Raw genomic sequence first — 16,202 nt, forward strand, 5'->3', positions numbered from 1 at the left:
AGACAAAGACTTTGAACTGGGGAGATTGGTTCCAGGCTGGAAAGGGATTCCAGCCTGTGAACTGAGAACTGTCAACTGCTTGTAACCTATATTAGGGTGAGCGACTGCTTGATTCAAATCTTGCTTGGTCTGCAGAATTTAGATTTAGATGACATGCATCGGACGAAGTGGGTATTCACCCATGAAAACTTATGCTCCAATACGTCTGTTAGTCTATAAGGTGCCACATCTGCTTTTACAGATGCAGACTAACACGGCTACCTCTCTGAGAATTTAGATTGTGAGTTTAGTCTTATTTCTTATGTAACCAACTCTGATCTCTATGCCTGCTACTTATAATCACTTACAATTTATTTTTCTTTAGTCAATAAATCTGTTTTTATATTTTACCTAAAACAGTGTGTTTTGGTTGAAATGCTTGGGGAATCTCAGCTCAGATGATAAAGGCTGGTGCATGTCTGCTCTCCTTTGTTGAAGTGGCAAACTAATTAATAAGTTGTGCTGTCCACGGGAGTCATAAGTAGTGCAAAATAGCTTATTTCTGGGGTTAAAGGCTAGGGTTATTTGCTGATGCCTCTCTTTATATGATTCATGAGTGGCTTTTGGAGGGCATTCATGCAATTTAGCTGGTGTGGGGCTCCATATGTAGGTGGCTGAGTGATAACAGTGCCAGGAGGGGTTTGCTGTTCGTCACTGGCATAGCTTTGCGTGAGACATCCCAAGCTGGAGAGTTAAGGGGGCACACCAGTCCCACAGCTCCAGGTTGTACGCAGGGGATCATGTCACAGACTGTTCACAAACTTTGTAAGTGCACTCTCTATGCCTTTATACAAATAGCTTACAAATAGAACCAGACCTAGGACAGATACGCTCGATATGCCCTTCCAGCTCAATTGTGAGCCGTTGATAACTACTCTCTGAGTAGTTTTCCAACCAGTTGTGCACCAACATTATGGTAGGTTTGTCTAGGCAGTATTTCCCTAGTTTGCTGATGAGACAGTCATATGGGACAGTAGGCAAGCACTGTCCCCATTCTCTAAATGCAACAATCCCTTCACCTGGGAAACACATCCAGCACTGACTGCAGGAAGCTCTTCCTCAGATTCACCTGTCCACCTTCCAGGGGGCAGGGCTGGTACATGAGGGCTGTGGCCAGGGGGATGATGGTAGTGCAGAGGAAACCATGGGAAAAAAGGTAGTGTGGGGGACCGCAGAGGGATGGGGCTGGTGCACGAGGGCTGCAGGCTGGGGGTAGGGCAGGGGGCCCATGGGGATGGGGCTGCAGATGGAGGGGCCCATGGGGATGGGGCTGGTGCATGAGGGCTGCAGGCCAGGGGTAGGGCAGGGGGCCCATGGGGATGGGGATGGGGCTGGTGCATGAGGGCTGCAGGCCAGGGGTAGGGCAGGGGGCCCATGGGGATGGGGCTGGTGCATGAGGGCTGCAGGCCAGGGGTAGGGCAGGGGGCCCATGGGGATGGGGATGGGGCTGGTGCACGAGGGCTGCAGGCTGGGGGTAGGGCAGGGGGCCCATGGGGATGGGGCTGCAGATGGAGGGGCCCATGGGGATGGGGCTGGTGCATGAGGGCTGCAGGCCAGGGGTAGGGCAGGGGGCCCATGGGGATGGGGCTGGTGCATGAGGGCTGCAGGCTGGGGGTAGGGCAGGGGGCCCATGGGGATGGGGCTGCAGATGGAGGGGCCCATGGGGATGGGGATGGTGCATGAGGGCTGCAGGCCAGGGGTAGGGCAGGGGGCCCATGGGGATGGGGCTGGTGCATGAGGGCTGCAGGCCTGGGGTAGGGCAGGGGGCCCATGGGGATGGGGCTGCAGATGGAGGGGCCCATGGGGATGGGGCTGGTGCATGAGGGCTGCAGGCCAGGGGTAGGGCAGGGGGCCCATGGGGATGGGGATGGGGCTGGTGCATGAGGGCTGCAGGCCAGGGGTAGGGCAGGGGGCCCATGGGGATGGGGCTGGTGCATGAGGGCTGCAGGCCAGGGGTAGGGCAGGGGGCCCATGGGGATGAGGATGGGGCTGGTGCATGAGGGCTGCAGGCCAGGGGTAGGGCAGGGGGGCCCATGGGGATGGGGCTGGTGCATGAGGGCTGCAGGCCAGGGGTAGGGCAGGGGGCCCATGGGGATGGGGCTGGTGCACGAGGGCTGCAGGCTGGGGGTAGGGCAGGGGGCCCATGGGGATGGGGCTGCAGATGGAGGGGCCCATGGGGATGGGGCTGGTGCATGAGGGCTGCAGGCCAGGGGTAGGGCAGGGGGCCCATGGGGATGGGGCTGGTGCATGAGGGCTGCAGGCCAGGGGTAGGGCAGGGGGCCCATGGGGATGGGGCTGGTGCACGAGGGCTGCAGGCTGGGGGTAGGGCAGGGGGGCCCATGGGGATGGGGCTGCAGATGGAGGGGCCCATGGGGATGGGGCTGGTGCATGAGGGCTGCAGGCCAGGGGTAGGGCAGGGGGCCCATGGGGATGGGGATGGGGCTGGTGCATGAGGGCTGCAGGCTGGGGGTAGGGCAGGGGGCCCATGGGGATGGGGCTGCAGATCGAGAGGCCCATGGGGACGGAGCTGGTGCACCAGGGCTGCGGGCCGGGCCCGGGGGAGGGGGCCGGGCGCGGGGCAGGGGGGGCGGGAGGCGGCGGCGGCGGCGGCGGCGGCCCCCCCCCCGCGCTCGGTGGCGTCGCTCCGCTCCACTGTTGGCGGCACAAAGCTTCCCGCGAGTGTGACGTCATCGTGTGCGGCCGCTGCCCGGCGTCACCCCGCCGAGCAGCGCCTGCCGATTGGGCGCGTGTGCGGCGAGGAGGCTGTCGCGAGGCTCGGCGCGTGCCGTGATTGGCCGAGCGCTGACGGGAGGGCAGCGGGGTGCGGTCCCGCCCCCCGGGTGTGCGCGAGGCGGCGGCGCGTGGCAGCGGCGGCTCCCGGGCGCAGAGTCCCGAGCGCAGGCGGCGGCGGCGCCGAGCCCGGCCTGGCCATGACCGACTTCAAGCTGGGGATCGTGCGGCTCGGCCGGGTGGCCGGCAAGGTGCGGGGCCGCGGGGGCGGGGGCGCCCGGCCGGGCCCGAGGGCGGCGCGGCCGGGGCCGGGGCGGGGGCCCGGCCGGGGGCGGCGGCCGGCGGCCGTGGCGGGGCCCGCGGGGCTCCCCGGGCTGCCGCAGCAGCAGCAGCGCGCCGCTGTTCGCGGCGGACGGGCGGCAGCGCTGCCCCGGGCACGCGGCGGCGGGAAGCTCGGCCCTCGCCTGGCGCGCGGCTGCCGGTGCGGCTCTGCCGGCGGCGCGGAGCCGGGGAGTCGCTGGGGGCAGCTGCGGGCCCGGGGCGGGCTGCGCGCCGCGCCGTGGGGTGCTGCCGGGCTCCCCGCGGCCTTCGCGTCCCCGCCGCTCTGCAAGGCCTCGTCCGAGGCCGAGAGGCCCTGGCGTGGGGCCCTGGCGGCACCGGCCCGGGGTCAGGTCCGAGCGAGCCTGTGCGGCTGCCGCTGGTCTTCGGAGCCGTGCGCGGGCATCTGGGCCGCTTCCTTCCCGTGGCTTCGCCCCGCGCAGTCTTCAGTCGGCGGCGGGGGGGCGGGCGGCCTGTCAGGCAAGCCGCGAGGGTCGCGTGTTAGTCTGAGCTACCGCGAATCCGCTCAGTCGCTTGGGTAGCGCCGTCTGTAAAACCCCCTCGGGCCATGGCGGTCCGTGCACAGCGCCCTTCGTAGCGAATTGAGGTGCGTGATGGGGACTCGCCGTACTGCCTTCTGCTCCGCGAAGCGCGTCACTAAACGGGCCCATTTAGTTTTTGCAGGGTTCACCCCGCTTTTTTTTGGAAAAGACGTGGGTGGTAGCCATGAAGTGGTCTCAACTTTTGTTCTTCCCTTTTTCTAAGTTAGCGTTGGGGTGATGGAGATTTGAAAGGAACAAGTGTAGGTAGAGAATGCATGGAATAGCTGTTCTCCTAGAATATTTTAGCAGGGAACGGGATAAGCATAGAAACACTGAAGAAGAGCTCTTTGGAGCTCAAAAGCTTCTCTCTTTCACCAGTAGAGGTTGGTCCAATGAAAGCTATTGCCTCACCCACCTGGTGTGTCTCTTAGAAACACTAAGGCATTTTCCTTCACTACGCTCTAGAACGTAGACCTGCCGTGAAGGCTCTTAGTGCTACAGGGCTGAACGTATTTTTTCTAGATTAGGTAATGGGTAAATAACTTGATACATCACCAATATTTTAATGACAGGTTTCAGAGTAGCAACCGTGTTAGTCTGTATCCGCAAAAAGAAAAGGAGGACTTGTGGTACCTTAGAGACTAACAAATTTATTTGAGCATGAGCTTTCGTGAGCTACAGCCCACTTCATCGAATGCATTCATTTCTACAATTCTAGTGGATCCTGTATTAAACCTAGGATCTGGATGCTTTGCCATCCCACTTCACATGGCAAGCCTTGGTTGTGTAAGGCAGCAGTTCTTGGCCAGGATTCTGAAGTCCCTTGGAGGGCCGCAAGCAGGTTTCAGGGGGTCCACCGAAGTAAACCAGAGAGCAGGGCCGGTGTTAGTCTCAATGGGGCTTAGGGCAAAAAGCCAAAGCTGCGCGTGGCTGAAGCCAAAGCCGGAGCAACTTAGCTTTGCAGAGCCCCCTGTCATGTGGGCCAAAGGCAGTTGCCCTGCTTGCTAGCCCCTAGTGCCAGCTCTGGCTTTTAATCTACTGGATATGCAGAAAAATGGTTGTTGTGGCACTGATGGGCCATGGAGATTTTACAGCAAGTTGGGAGGGTTTTTCAGAAAGAAAAAGGTTGAGAACCCCTGGTGTAAAGAATATAGCTAAAAAATCTGTTCCCAGTAAAGTGATGTCATCATGAACTGGTTGTGCAGGTGCTGCTTGCTTGCTGTGTTAAAATATTGCTAGTTAAATCATATTGTAGAATAACTTCAGTATTAACCTTATATCTTTCAAAAAGTTACAGCTGTTCTTAACTGCCTTTAATATGTTTGGTATATTTTAGACAAAGTACACGCTAATAGATGAACAAGACATCCCATTAGTGGAGAGTTACTCTTTTGAGGTAAGTGTTCTGAGCTTTAAGTTCTGTGAGCCAATGTGGTTATTAGACTCTTGACATACTGTGGCTAGAATAGTGCTATCAAATCACAGTTCCCCTCTCTAGAGAGGATAGATAGCTATTAACATTACTACTAACCTCTAAGTCTACAGCATGGCTTCTGAAAATGGATATTAACATGTAAGACATACATAATTACAATTGTTAGGCTGCAACCTTGTTTAAAAAGGTTAAGTTATAGGGTAAATCTATAGAGGCAGAAAAAGTCTATTTTCAATCAAGTTAGCTTAACTCAATTGAATCCCCTCCCCATACCTGGGTAGACACAACCTTTAAGACTGGTGTTTACAGACCAGCTCAACTGTCCTTAAAGGTATTAAACTGTGTATGTGGGTGTTAAGGTGGGTGGGGTTGTTTAAAAAAACACACCCTTTTTTGTCTGTGTAGAGAAAGATCATGTTTCCCTTTTCCTTCTCCATTCTAGTCCCATTAGCAGCTGCTGTGGTGTGGTGAGGAAAACGTAATAAATTCTGAAGCAACAAGTGTGGGCTCTACATGACTCAATGGTGAATTCTGTCTGTCTTTCAAAAGTCCTCCTAAGGCCTCTGTACCATAATATCTGAGTCATTACAATTTTTAATGTACTTATCCTACCAGCATCCCTGTGCGATTGGGAAGTGCTGTTATCCCCATTTTAAAAACTGCGCACAGTGGCACAGAGAGACCAGGTAACTTGTCCATTGACTGTAGCAGAGCAGAGAAGCTAGGTTGACACCCTAACCACAGGCTTACGTCATCTTTACCTATAGCATGTCTGCTCTGTGTAGTCCACCTCTTCCTTCTCCCCAGATCATCACGTTTGTGCAGTAGCAGAACCTTTTGGTCTCTGTACAGAAGTATTAAATAACTAAAATCCCATTAAGATGAAGTGGCACGTAATCAGTTTCCTGCAGTTGCAGGGGGCAGATGACGTTGGGTGTTGGTCTTTCCTGTCTCCCATTTCTCAAATGGAATGTTAAGCAATGCTGCTGACAGTTGAATGCCCTTGGTCACAGAACACTCTTTCCTTCTCTCCAGGCTCGGATGGAGGTAGATGCTGATGGAAATGGTGCTAAAATATTTGCTTATGCTTTTGACAAAAACAGAGGAAGGGGATCTGGGCGTCTGCTGCATGAGCTACTGTGGTAGGTGTACAAAGAATTAATATATTAAAGGTTTCAGTCAGGGGTGTAGCTTGCAATCTTCAGTTTGTTTGTACATTAAATAATGTATTATGTGCATTAAATGCATTATTACACTAACGGGGTGCAATTGGAGATCTTGCTGTGTTAAAAGGCTTAATAAAGAACAAAACCAGTCTCTGTAAGAAATGTTGCTCATGGGAAACTAATTGTTTGCCCGAATTATGCCCATCTATACCCATAGTTTAAATCTAGGAGTTACTAAATTCCTAGACTCTTTGGGTTCTGTTCACCCCATCATATGCAAGTATAACTTCCAGTAGTACCAGTGAGATGTGAATGTTTTGTGTGTTTGCTCAGTCTTATGAATGATTGATTGGGGTAGGACAATGCTAAAGGTTCAACAGATTGTTTCAACGTGGTGATGATTTGTTTGCTACTAACTTTCAAGTTTGTACACTTTATTGAATACTAGTCAGTGCTCTAGATCCTTTGTCAGGCAAGTCACCTGTGCCTCCTATCTAAACACTTCAGAGGCTGACTCGATATGTTCAGTACTTTAAATTGGTTATTTAACTTTGTAAAGTGTGTGTTCTCCTGTCTAGCTATCTTGTAGGAACTTATTTTGCTCCCTTTTATGCACAGAACAAAGCCTTGTCTATCATTGGTAACTAAAAATTGAACTTAAAAGTTTGTAGAAAAGGTATTGCTTATGGCGAGGTTTCAGAGTAGTAGCCGTGTTAGTCTGTATCCGCAAAAAGAAAAGGAGTACTTGTGGCACCTTAGAGACTAACAAATTTATTTGAGCGTAAGCTCTCATGAGCTACAGCTCACTTCATCGGATGCATTGTAGCTCACAAAAGCTTATGCTCAAATAAATTTGTTAGTCTCTAAGGTGCCACAAGTACTCCTTTTCTTTTTGCTTATGGTGAGAGAATCCTGAAGTAGTCATTGAAAGCCCTTTATTTTGAGAAATAAACCTAGGGATATTGTTTGTTGGTCACCTCGATGAGTTTGTATATTGTTTCACTAAATTGGAGTTGCCCAGAAAATATCCATTCAAACCTATTGCTTAATGAGTTTTCTGGCTAAATATTCATGCAACTGTGGGACCCCCCCTGAGGTCCCCCTCCTCCCCCCAAATAGTGTTTTCACATACTGCCCCTCACTGGTGTCTAAGGCCTGATCTACACTGAAATGTTAGGTCAACCCAGCTACGTCGCTCAGGGGTGTCACATAGTTAAACAATAAACCTCTGGTGTAGACAGCGCTATGTCAATAGAAGAATTCTGCAGTCGACCTAGCTACCCACCTGTCAGGGAGGTGGATTACCTATATGCTGACAGGAGAAGCCCTCCTGTCAGCATAGGTAGTAACTACGCAGAAGCGTTGCTGATGTATCGTTTCAAGTGTAGCAAAGTCCTTAGCATTCTGCACCTGTTAGGTTTAGTGCCTCTGGCAATGCTGGATAATCTCGTTGCAAAGGTAACTGACTATAATTGTTTGGTAAATCAGATTGCCCGCTGCAGTAGACACCAACCTAATGCTGTAATAACTAAAGTCCATAAGTAGAATTAATAATCCCATAAAAGGATGCAGCTTCTGTTCAAATGACGGATTGAAAGTTATCCACATTGTGGTGGTCCAGCTGTTTGCATATTGAGCAGCCCATTCATTCCCTCTTTCAGTAACAAGACTGCTTTACTGTTTGAATAAATTCTAATGAATTCAGTTGAATTGTGTGCACAAAATAGTATCTCTTTATGCTGCCTCCCCGTGCATGTATGCATTATGATTAAGGCTACGTTTTAGTCGTGGGTGTTTTTAGTAAAAGTAATGGGCGGTAAACAAAAATTCATGGCCCATGACCTGTCCATGACTTTTACAAAAAAATACCAATGAATAAAACTTGGGGTGGGGGGAGCTTCCCGGGGCCCTCGTGGGTGCTTGAGAGGGGGGCGGTGGTACGTGGTCCTGGATCCAGGACTCCTGCTGGTACCAGGGGGATGGGTTGCTGGGGCTGGCAGGCTCCCTACCTGCCTCCGCACCTCCCCTCTTCCCCCCAGCAGCAGCAGAGTTTGGGTGTGGGAGGGGGCAGAGGGCTGGGGCATGGGACGGAGTGAGGCAGGCTCTGGGCGCCGCTTACCTGGGGGGTTGCCCAGAAGCAGCAACATCCCCCTTGCTCAGCTGCTAGGTGGAGGCATAGCCAGGCAGCTCTGCCTTGGCCTGCAGGCACTGCCCCCGCAGCTCCCATTGGCTGTGGTTCCCGACCAATGGGAGCTGTGAAGCCAGAGCTATGGGCAGAGGAAATGTGCAGAGCTGCCTGCCCACGACTCCGCCTAGCAGCTGAGCGAGGGGGATGTTGCCACTTCTGGGGAGCCCCCCAGGTAAGCGCCACCCAGAGCCTGCCTCACCCTGTCCCGTACCCCAACCCCCTGCCCCATTCCACACCCAAACTGCTATGGGGGCAGAGGGAGATTCAGGGCCCAAGAGACTGCCACTGAGCCAGGCACACCAGCCACTGCAGAAGTCATTGATGTCACGGAATCCGTGACGTCTGCGACCTCTGTGACAAGCTCGCAGCCTGAATTATGATAACCTTTAATTACATGGGGACACGTTCTGGGCAAGTATTCCTCCCTGCCTAATTCCTCACACAATGTGGTTTCAGGCACCATCCAGTTACAGCCTGGTCAGTGGTCTCAGGCTTTTTCCTGCCCCAGTAATCTGAGCTCCAGTGTCACTCAGATTGACTTACAGAACAAAACCCCATGTTTTTTTTGGCAGGCCAAGCCTGAAGTTCTGCCCTCTCTCCAAGTGGGCTGTGACACTAAAGCACTTGGAGGTCTTCAAATGAAACGATGAAGTGTTGTCCTTATCCAATAGCCAGTCATGGTTCCCAACCCCAAACCTTGCCTCTTGTCTAAACCTAATTTCAGAACTGGAGAAAACTGCAGCAGGTAGAATAATTTTAAGTCAGTTGGCATTTTCTGCAAGAATGCAGCTTATACTGCAAGAGCTAAGCTTGTCTGCCTGACATTACTGATGGGTTGTTGCCATTTTAGGGGTTGTCTACTTAACAATCTTGAGTTAGTACTGCATATTGCGGTTTCAAAATAAGTGTCCAAACTGCCTTTGACACTGGTTTAACTAAAATTAGTTTAAAATCACAGCTCAGCTCTCAGCACAGGAAACTAGCTACTCCCAGAATGCAAAGGGGAAGCTTATTTCTCTCTATCCTATTTACTTCAATGGAGTGTGATTTGCAACACTTAGTTGGGACTAAATGGTGACAGCAGCCCAAACAACACTGCCAATGTCCTTTACAAAAGGGCTCCATATCCTTACCTGTTATACTTGCCCATGGCCTCAGGACATGCCCATGGCACTCATTGCCCTTTCATTCCCCAAAGCAGGATTTTCATGTCTCTCTGGCTAATCTGCCCTCAGGATGAGTTTTCCTTCCCCACTCATCCTTTTTTATTCTCAGAGGCATGAGGAGTCCTGTGGAAAAAATAGCCTGATCATGTAATTAAAGACTCTATCACGCATAGACACGGGGCCAAATTAAGGTTGCATGTGCAACTTTAATTTAGGCATTTTCTAACTTTTGATCGCTTGACTTTGCAAATGTAGTGTTCTTCTAACACGTATTATTTCATAGGGGTTTTTAAAAAAGCAAACTGAAAAAACCAAATTCCATCATGTGGCATCCTACTGACATCCCTGTGTGTTAACAGCAAGATTGGAATGTTTAGATCCCCTACACAGGGCCTCTACCACTGGAGCTACTGGGGTAACTGATTGATTGCAGTAATAGATTGTCATCTTATGTGGACCAGCGCTCGAAGGGAGTGAGCTGCACACTTTGCTAATGGGTTTCCCAGATATTTGTTGACAGGAGAGGAATGGAGAGATGCAGGAATCTTGGTCTCTGTTCCAGGCTCTGGCCTACCCTAGTAGGCATGTATTCTTCTGCCCATTCTCCCAGGCTTGACCGCTTCTGCCCAATCATTGATTCTTTGTCCCAGTCTCCTCCGTCTTCTCATCCCAGTCTGACTCCCTGGCTCTATCAGATGCCACCAGTTAGGTCATTGAGAGCACAGGCAGGACAGGCTCCTTGCTCTTGGTTCTAATGCCTGGTCCCACCCAGGTCCAGAGGAGCAGTTAAAAGTAAAATCCAGCTTTGCCCCCTGCAGCCTGGGCTGGAGTGTGCTTTGTGGATCTGAGGATGACACATTGCAGTCTGGTCAGCATTGGGAGCATGAGAGGCATATATGGAATTGTCAGACATCTTTACTGCTAAGTTCTAATGTCTTCACTGAGCATGTGCACACTGATTTTTTTTTTTTTTGAAAGACTTGTGACCACATTTGGGTGGATTTTCATGGGGAAGGCAAAAGGCACATCCTTGATGCAAAGGCTGTCCCCAGTCTAAAGCAGGGGGGTGCCAGAGCATTTCAAAGAAAAGGACTCAAGAATTTTTTTAACATGAACAAAATATTTTTCCTAATCTTTGTTCTCAGGAACAGTTGAACCTTTTTGGCTGAAATTTTCCAAAAACATCCAGCCTGAGGCAGACCCCCAATGTGGAAAATTTTAATTTAAACTGTTAAAATTAGGCAAAGTTTTATAAACAACTGAAAACAGGGACTTGTAATGGGAAGTGTGGGGCAACCTTAATAAGCTGTGCCTCCATTCCCACATGAAATACCTTTAATGTTCATTGCTCCTACTGTTAACATTCTCTTATAGTGCTGTAAATTACTCGTCACTTTACAAAGCACATAGCCGGATCCAGCTCCCTGCCCTGCAAACTTGCACTCTGAGATGTAAGACATGGAGGAATAATTCAGGACAGGGATCGTTTAGTGAGAAAGGTTGCTATAAGAAATGAGTTGGGACTAGAAAAGGAGGATGGGCCAGGAATGACACTTGCACATGGACAAGGAATAAGCTGATGGGGTGAAAGAGAGCAGATAAAAGGAACAGTAATGTGGGGAGGCATGTAGGGAATGAAATGAGTAGGAGGAAATAAATGTAGATTGGGGGGTGGTGGTATATTAAGCAAGGCCTGTACATGCTAATTGTCCAACCTCTTTGTTTAAACAAATCTCAATTTGTACCTGCTGGTCACGAAAGCCCACAATGGCTCCAAAGGAGTCTTTATAGTGTGTACTGTATAGAATTACCGGCACTAAAATGGTGCTTGCTGGTTACTGGTGAAACTCTGGAGCCTTTAAATCCTTGCTTAGAGACTTCCTAATGGAGCTCTAACTGTAGTGTTGCATGTGCATGTCATGCATGCACTTAAGTGTATCTGATCTAATGCATCTTGATTGTCCTAATGTCTTGCAGAAGTGCTATAAAATTTATTTTGTAATTTTCTTTTTCAATTAAAGGAGTAGACTGTGGCCTTGCAATTAAATTTTTGAGCTAGAGCACTTTTATGGCAGAATAGTAAACTTGTGGAATAAGTCTATTCTAACAAGAATGCCATGAAGATCTGTCACTACAGTGACATTAATGTTATCTCTGATACACTACTCCTTCTGGCAAGGAGCACACCATTCATGGTCTATGGAGAACTGTACTTTGCTGTGAACTGCAAATTGCATTTAATCTCTTCCAGGGAGAGGCACCGGGGAGGGATTGCCCCAGGATTTCAAGTGGTGCATTTGAACTCAGTGACAGTAGACAACCGACTGGACAATCTGCGTTTAGTCCCGTGGGGATGGAGACCCAAGGCTGAAGACGTTTCTAGTAAACAAAGGTATATCAAAGCAATATTTATGGGTGAGATGTAATGGAGCTCAGGAGTAAGCTGCATCCAACAAATTATTATTGTGGTTTATAGACAAAACAGAAACTGTCATCACTGTGACCAACTGTCTCCCCTTCTTTTCTGTTCTTTGTCTTTTAGAATTGCGGCAGGGACACTCACAAACCAACAAAAAATTTCCATTGATGACGATCAGAATTTAGATAGGCAAAATTAAAAAAAAAAAGTCTTGAACTAATTACTTGGTCTATTTTGATATGACATTGACAATATGTAGTTTAGTGGTTATAAAGCTTTACTTTTTTGAGTTTCAGTGTGTTCTGTTATTACATATTGTCTAACCCTCCCCCTGTAATTTTCTGCAACTGTGAAAACTTAGTTTAAAATACAAAAAATTAAAAATACATCGATATCTACTTAAACTACAAAAATTGAATTCCACCAAGACTATTTATATCATAATTGTTGAAAGAAGAAAACAATTAAAATCTTGTTGGCTACAAATGTAGCTTTTTATTAAACTTGCATACATTCCATTCCACTTGGATGATGACATTTGGGCATCATAAAACTAAGTCTGCAGTTTTAACTGGATAAAGGATTTCAGTTCCTGTCCTAAATAGTTAACGCTACACACAGTAGCCTCCTAACTTTCCAGAAGTTGCTGCACTTCAGTTGATGAAGTGTCCCCTGTGCGTAGCTTGTAAAGTGCTTATGATCCCTTGTGATGATAGGGGTTATGTGACTTGAAGTAGATACTATTCAAAAGATGGCTCAGGCCCTAGGATCAGGAATGCTTGTTCGAAGTCATAGTTTGACATCACAATAGTTTTGCAGTAACTACCTGTGATGTCAGGATTTCTTAGGTCAAGTAGACGTATCAGCAGATGCAACAACTGTCTAGCAGATGTTTCTGTAATGTCTATCACCATAGTATCTAATGCTGAAACAATCCTTTTACTTGTTGCACTACTAGTAATAAAGATCACTCAATCCCCATAATATACATCTTTTAAATGTATTGAAGTGTTGTATAACAAGCCATGCATGACAATATTACAACTGGCTAATATCAAGCAATAAAAGATGATAACCTACCTCCTGCAACTTGAGAGAACTAAAATTAAACCAAAAACATGAAGGGAGATGATAACTCAGCCTTGAGTGCAAACTATTTTGGGGGTCTTTCTACCATAGTTTGCATAGAGATTTAGTGTGGAGAAAAATCTTGCCACATACAGTTAGTCCTGAGAAATCCCGTGCTTGGTGCTCAAATACTGTGTTGCTGAAGCCAATAGCATGATCTTTAGTCATCTGGCATTTAGCTGGTTATAGTGCACTTGTGGCTCTTATCCTGAGGCACCAAAATTCCAGCATAGCTGATATGAGCCAACAAATGCAGTGGTTTTCAAACTTAATATGTATTAAACACAAAGTGAGTTACTGGAATCGGATTCCATTCTATTGTGCTAGCGTTTTGTGGGGGCCTGAGTCAGTGCTCTGCTGCATAGACTATGGCCCATGTAAGTTTCAGACCTCACTCATCTCCGAGTGATGTTTTGTTTTAATTGTATGGTACAGTCTTAATAACGTTAGAACAGTGTATGTGTTATGTTAGTGGAGACCTATGGGCTTTAATCCCATTCATTTCTTCTTTGTCTACTAAATTGAAGTAGTTGCAGCACCAGTAAGATGATGGTGCACGGAGCATTGGTCAATTTAAGAAACTTCCTTTTGAGAAACCGGTGAATGGCAAGAGTTTCTACATTAGAGCAGGCCAGGAGAGCTCAAACTGGGGAACAAGCCCTTTAATCGACCCTTATTTAAATACGATGTCCTCAATTTAAACATTTTTTGGTGGTGGTTTTTGCATCAGGCCTAAAACAGGAATCCTGAAAAGAGGCCTGTTAAGGGAGGAATGCAAATGGACCCTTAACTCTAATGGGGTTAAAGAACTCATGTGTTTTTTCCATTAAAGGGAACAAAGTCTGTACTGGCTGGCAATCCAGCAGCTTCCCACTGATCCAATAGAAGAGCAGTTTCCTGTGCTGAATGTAACACGGTATTACAACGCTAATGGGGACGTTGTGGAGGAAGAGGAAAACTCATGCACATACTATGAATGTCACTACCCCCCATGCACAATGATTGAAAAACAGGTGTGTTCAAAGTACATTGGAAGTAGCGATGGAAGAGACCCACTAGGCCACTTTGTGTCCAAAGATTGTTCCCTGCAGTGTAATCTCCAGTGCTTTGCCTTGTCTAGATTTAAGTGTCTCAAGCCATCCCTAATGATCTTCATCTGAGTCTCTATAGAAGAAAATTCCCTGCCTTAATCACTGCAAAGTATTTTTTTCTAGTAGCACTAACTTTCTCTTTTTCATTTGAATTTCATTACTCCCCATTAGACCACCACGAAGCCCAAGGAATTGTTAAGGCGTTTACACTCTGAGTAATTGGCTGTATACCACAGTTACGTGTATAATCCATGCAGACTGAATATCAAAATGCTTTAGCAAGTATGCATGGTGGGAGGCACATGAAGTGGGCTAGTCCAGATGACAAGAGCTGCAGAGAAGACTTTTATTACAAGTGGCAAGATTGTGAAGGGACAGCAAGGCAGCCAGTGATGGAGAAGGGTTAAGCAAATCCACTGAGGGTTTTAAAAATAGGAAATCTTGAACTGGAACCTGAACTGATCTAATAAACTTGCTGAGAGGGTGTTAATGCTGCTTTGTATGTCAGAAGATGGGCAGCAGCATTCTGTGCCTGTTGGAGAGCTGCAGAATACTGAAAAGAGGGGAGTTGCATTAGACAAGAGGCGATAAAACTGTGGATGAAGATCTGAGCAGTAGAGGAGTCAAAGTTGTAGCATGCCTAGCCACTGCTAGGAAGGAGGTGATAGGCAACCTTTAGACAAAGGAGTTTTGGAAGGGGAAGCTGGCAGAGAGTAGATGGGGGTGAGGGTGGTCTGAGTGCTGAGCCTCATCTCAATGAAGCAGATATCTGAAAATGTGAAACTGTCAGTGGTCGCAGCTCATTACACCTGTTAACTTCTCAGTGCTGCAGTTGCCCTGAGAGCATAAGCTAGTGCAATGGTTGCACATCCTACTGATTCAGTGAATCTAGTTGTTGGATGTTCATATTTCCCAAATGCTGATAGATTTATGATGGGGCTTGTCAGTGTGTCTGGCTTCTTGAGGAATGGCTTACCTGGACTATTGGAGCTGAGCTGGCTAACTGATCACTCTTCTGCGTTTTTTTTAGTTACGTGAATTCAATATATGTGGCCGATGCCAGGTAGCAAGGTACTGTGGGTCTCAGTGCCAGCAGAAGGACTGGCCTGCTCACAAGAAGCACTGTCGGGAGAAGAAACGAACCTTCCAGCAAGAGCTCGGACCAGAACGATGACCGGGTGGCACAGGCTCTCAGCAGCAGGATTCCTTCTCAAAGGCATTGGACTCTTGCTTTTGCACAGTAATGACAGACTGCTTATTGAAGCCAGAGGCACTGAAGAAGACAAACCCTGTGATGCTTGAGCAGAACAGCTGACTGGACTAAGCCAGCTCTGACTGGTGCTGTGGAAAGGGATTGGGTCTTCCCTTCCAGTATTATATTCTCAAGCAAAAAGACTACTGTGGAAGCTCCAGGCAGGAAGCTTCTCATTATTTATATGTTAATATGTTTGTAAACTCATGTACAGTTTTTTGTTAGAAATTCTCAATAGGACACATTTACTGTAATGTTCAAATGAGAACACATTGTTGGCCTACAAGTAAAAAAAACTGTCATGTAGCAAAAGCTTTTCCTCCCATGTGGCTAAATGGTATCTGTGGCTGTGCCAAGGCCAGGAGACTGGCTCAGACATCAGCAGTTACTCTGGAGAACTCTGCATGGAAGTTATATTTAAAAAAGCAAAACAAACAAAGTAAAGGGTTGGAATGAATTGTTGTCTGCTCTGCTCTGTAGTTTTCTCCTGTTCCCTTTTAGCCATTTCTGAAGCTCAGGAACACTTGGTCTTTAAATCTCTTACTAAGCATTTTCTTTCTAGTACACCAAGCCTTGACACTGGGCAGAATTCAGGGTATCATCAAAGAGACTGGAAGGGCATGGAGCTAGTTGATCCCACTTGCACTGGAGAAGGGCTGCTAGAGATTATGCTTTGTGTTTGCAGAAAGTTAAATCTGGTTTCCTGCTGTCAAACCTTTTGTATGCTC

At 48.2% G+C, this 16,202-nt stretch overlaps 1 protein-coding gene across 2 annotated transcripts; it reads left to right on the forward strand.

Annotated features, from left to right (window-relative positions):
* Positions 1-2,851: 2,851 nt before the first annotated feature.
* On the forward strand, positions 2,852-15,931 carry ZMYND19 (zinc finger MYND-type containing 19). 2 transcript variants are annotated; one of them, XM_038375043.2, is made up of 7 exons: positions 2,944-3,020; positions 4,966-5,025; positions 5,507-5,588; positions 6,100-6,206; positions 11,836-11,976; positions 13,964-14,144; positions 15,253-15,931. In XM_038375043.2, exons 3-7 carry the CDS (start codon positions 5,586-5,588, stop codon positions 15,394-15,396), a joined length of 576 nt encoding a protein of 191 aa, XP_038230971.1. In that variant the 5' UTR covers positions 2,944-3,020; positions 4,966-5,025; positions 5,507-5,585; the 3' UTR covers positions 15,397-15,931. The 2 variants fall into 2 exon arrangements, with proteins under 2 accessions (XP_038230969.1, XP_038230971.1); XM_038375041.2 differs by lacking the exon at positions 5,507-5,588 and having other exon boundaries at positions 2,852-3,020.
* The last annotated feature ends 271 nt before the right edge of the window (positions 15,932-16,202 follow it).

This window comes from Dermochelys coriacea, chromosome 16 (assembly GCF_009764565.3).
Source record: "Dermochelys coriacea isolate rDerCor1 chromosome 16, rDerCor1.pri.v4, whole genome shotgun sequence".
NCBI classification, from domain to species: domain Eukaryota; kingdom Metazoa; phylum Chordata; order Testudines; family Dermochelyidae; genus Dermochelys; species Dermochelys coriacea.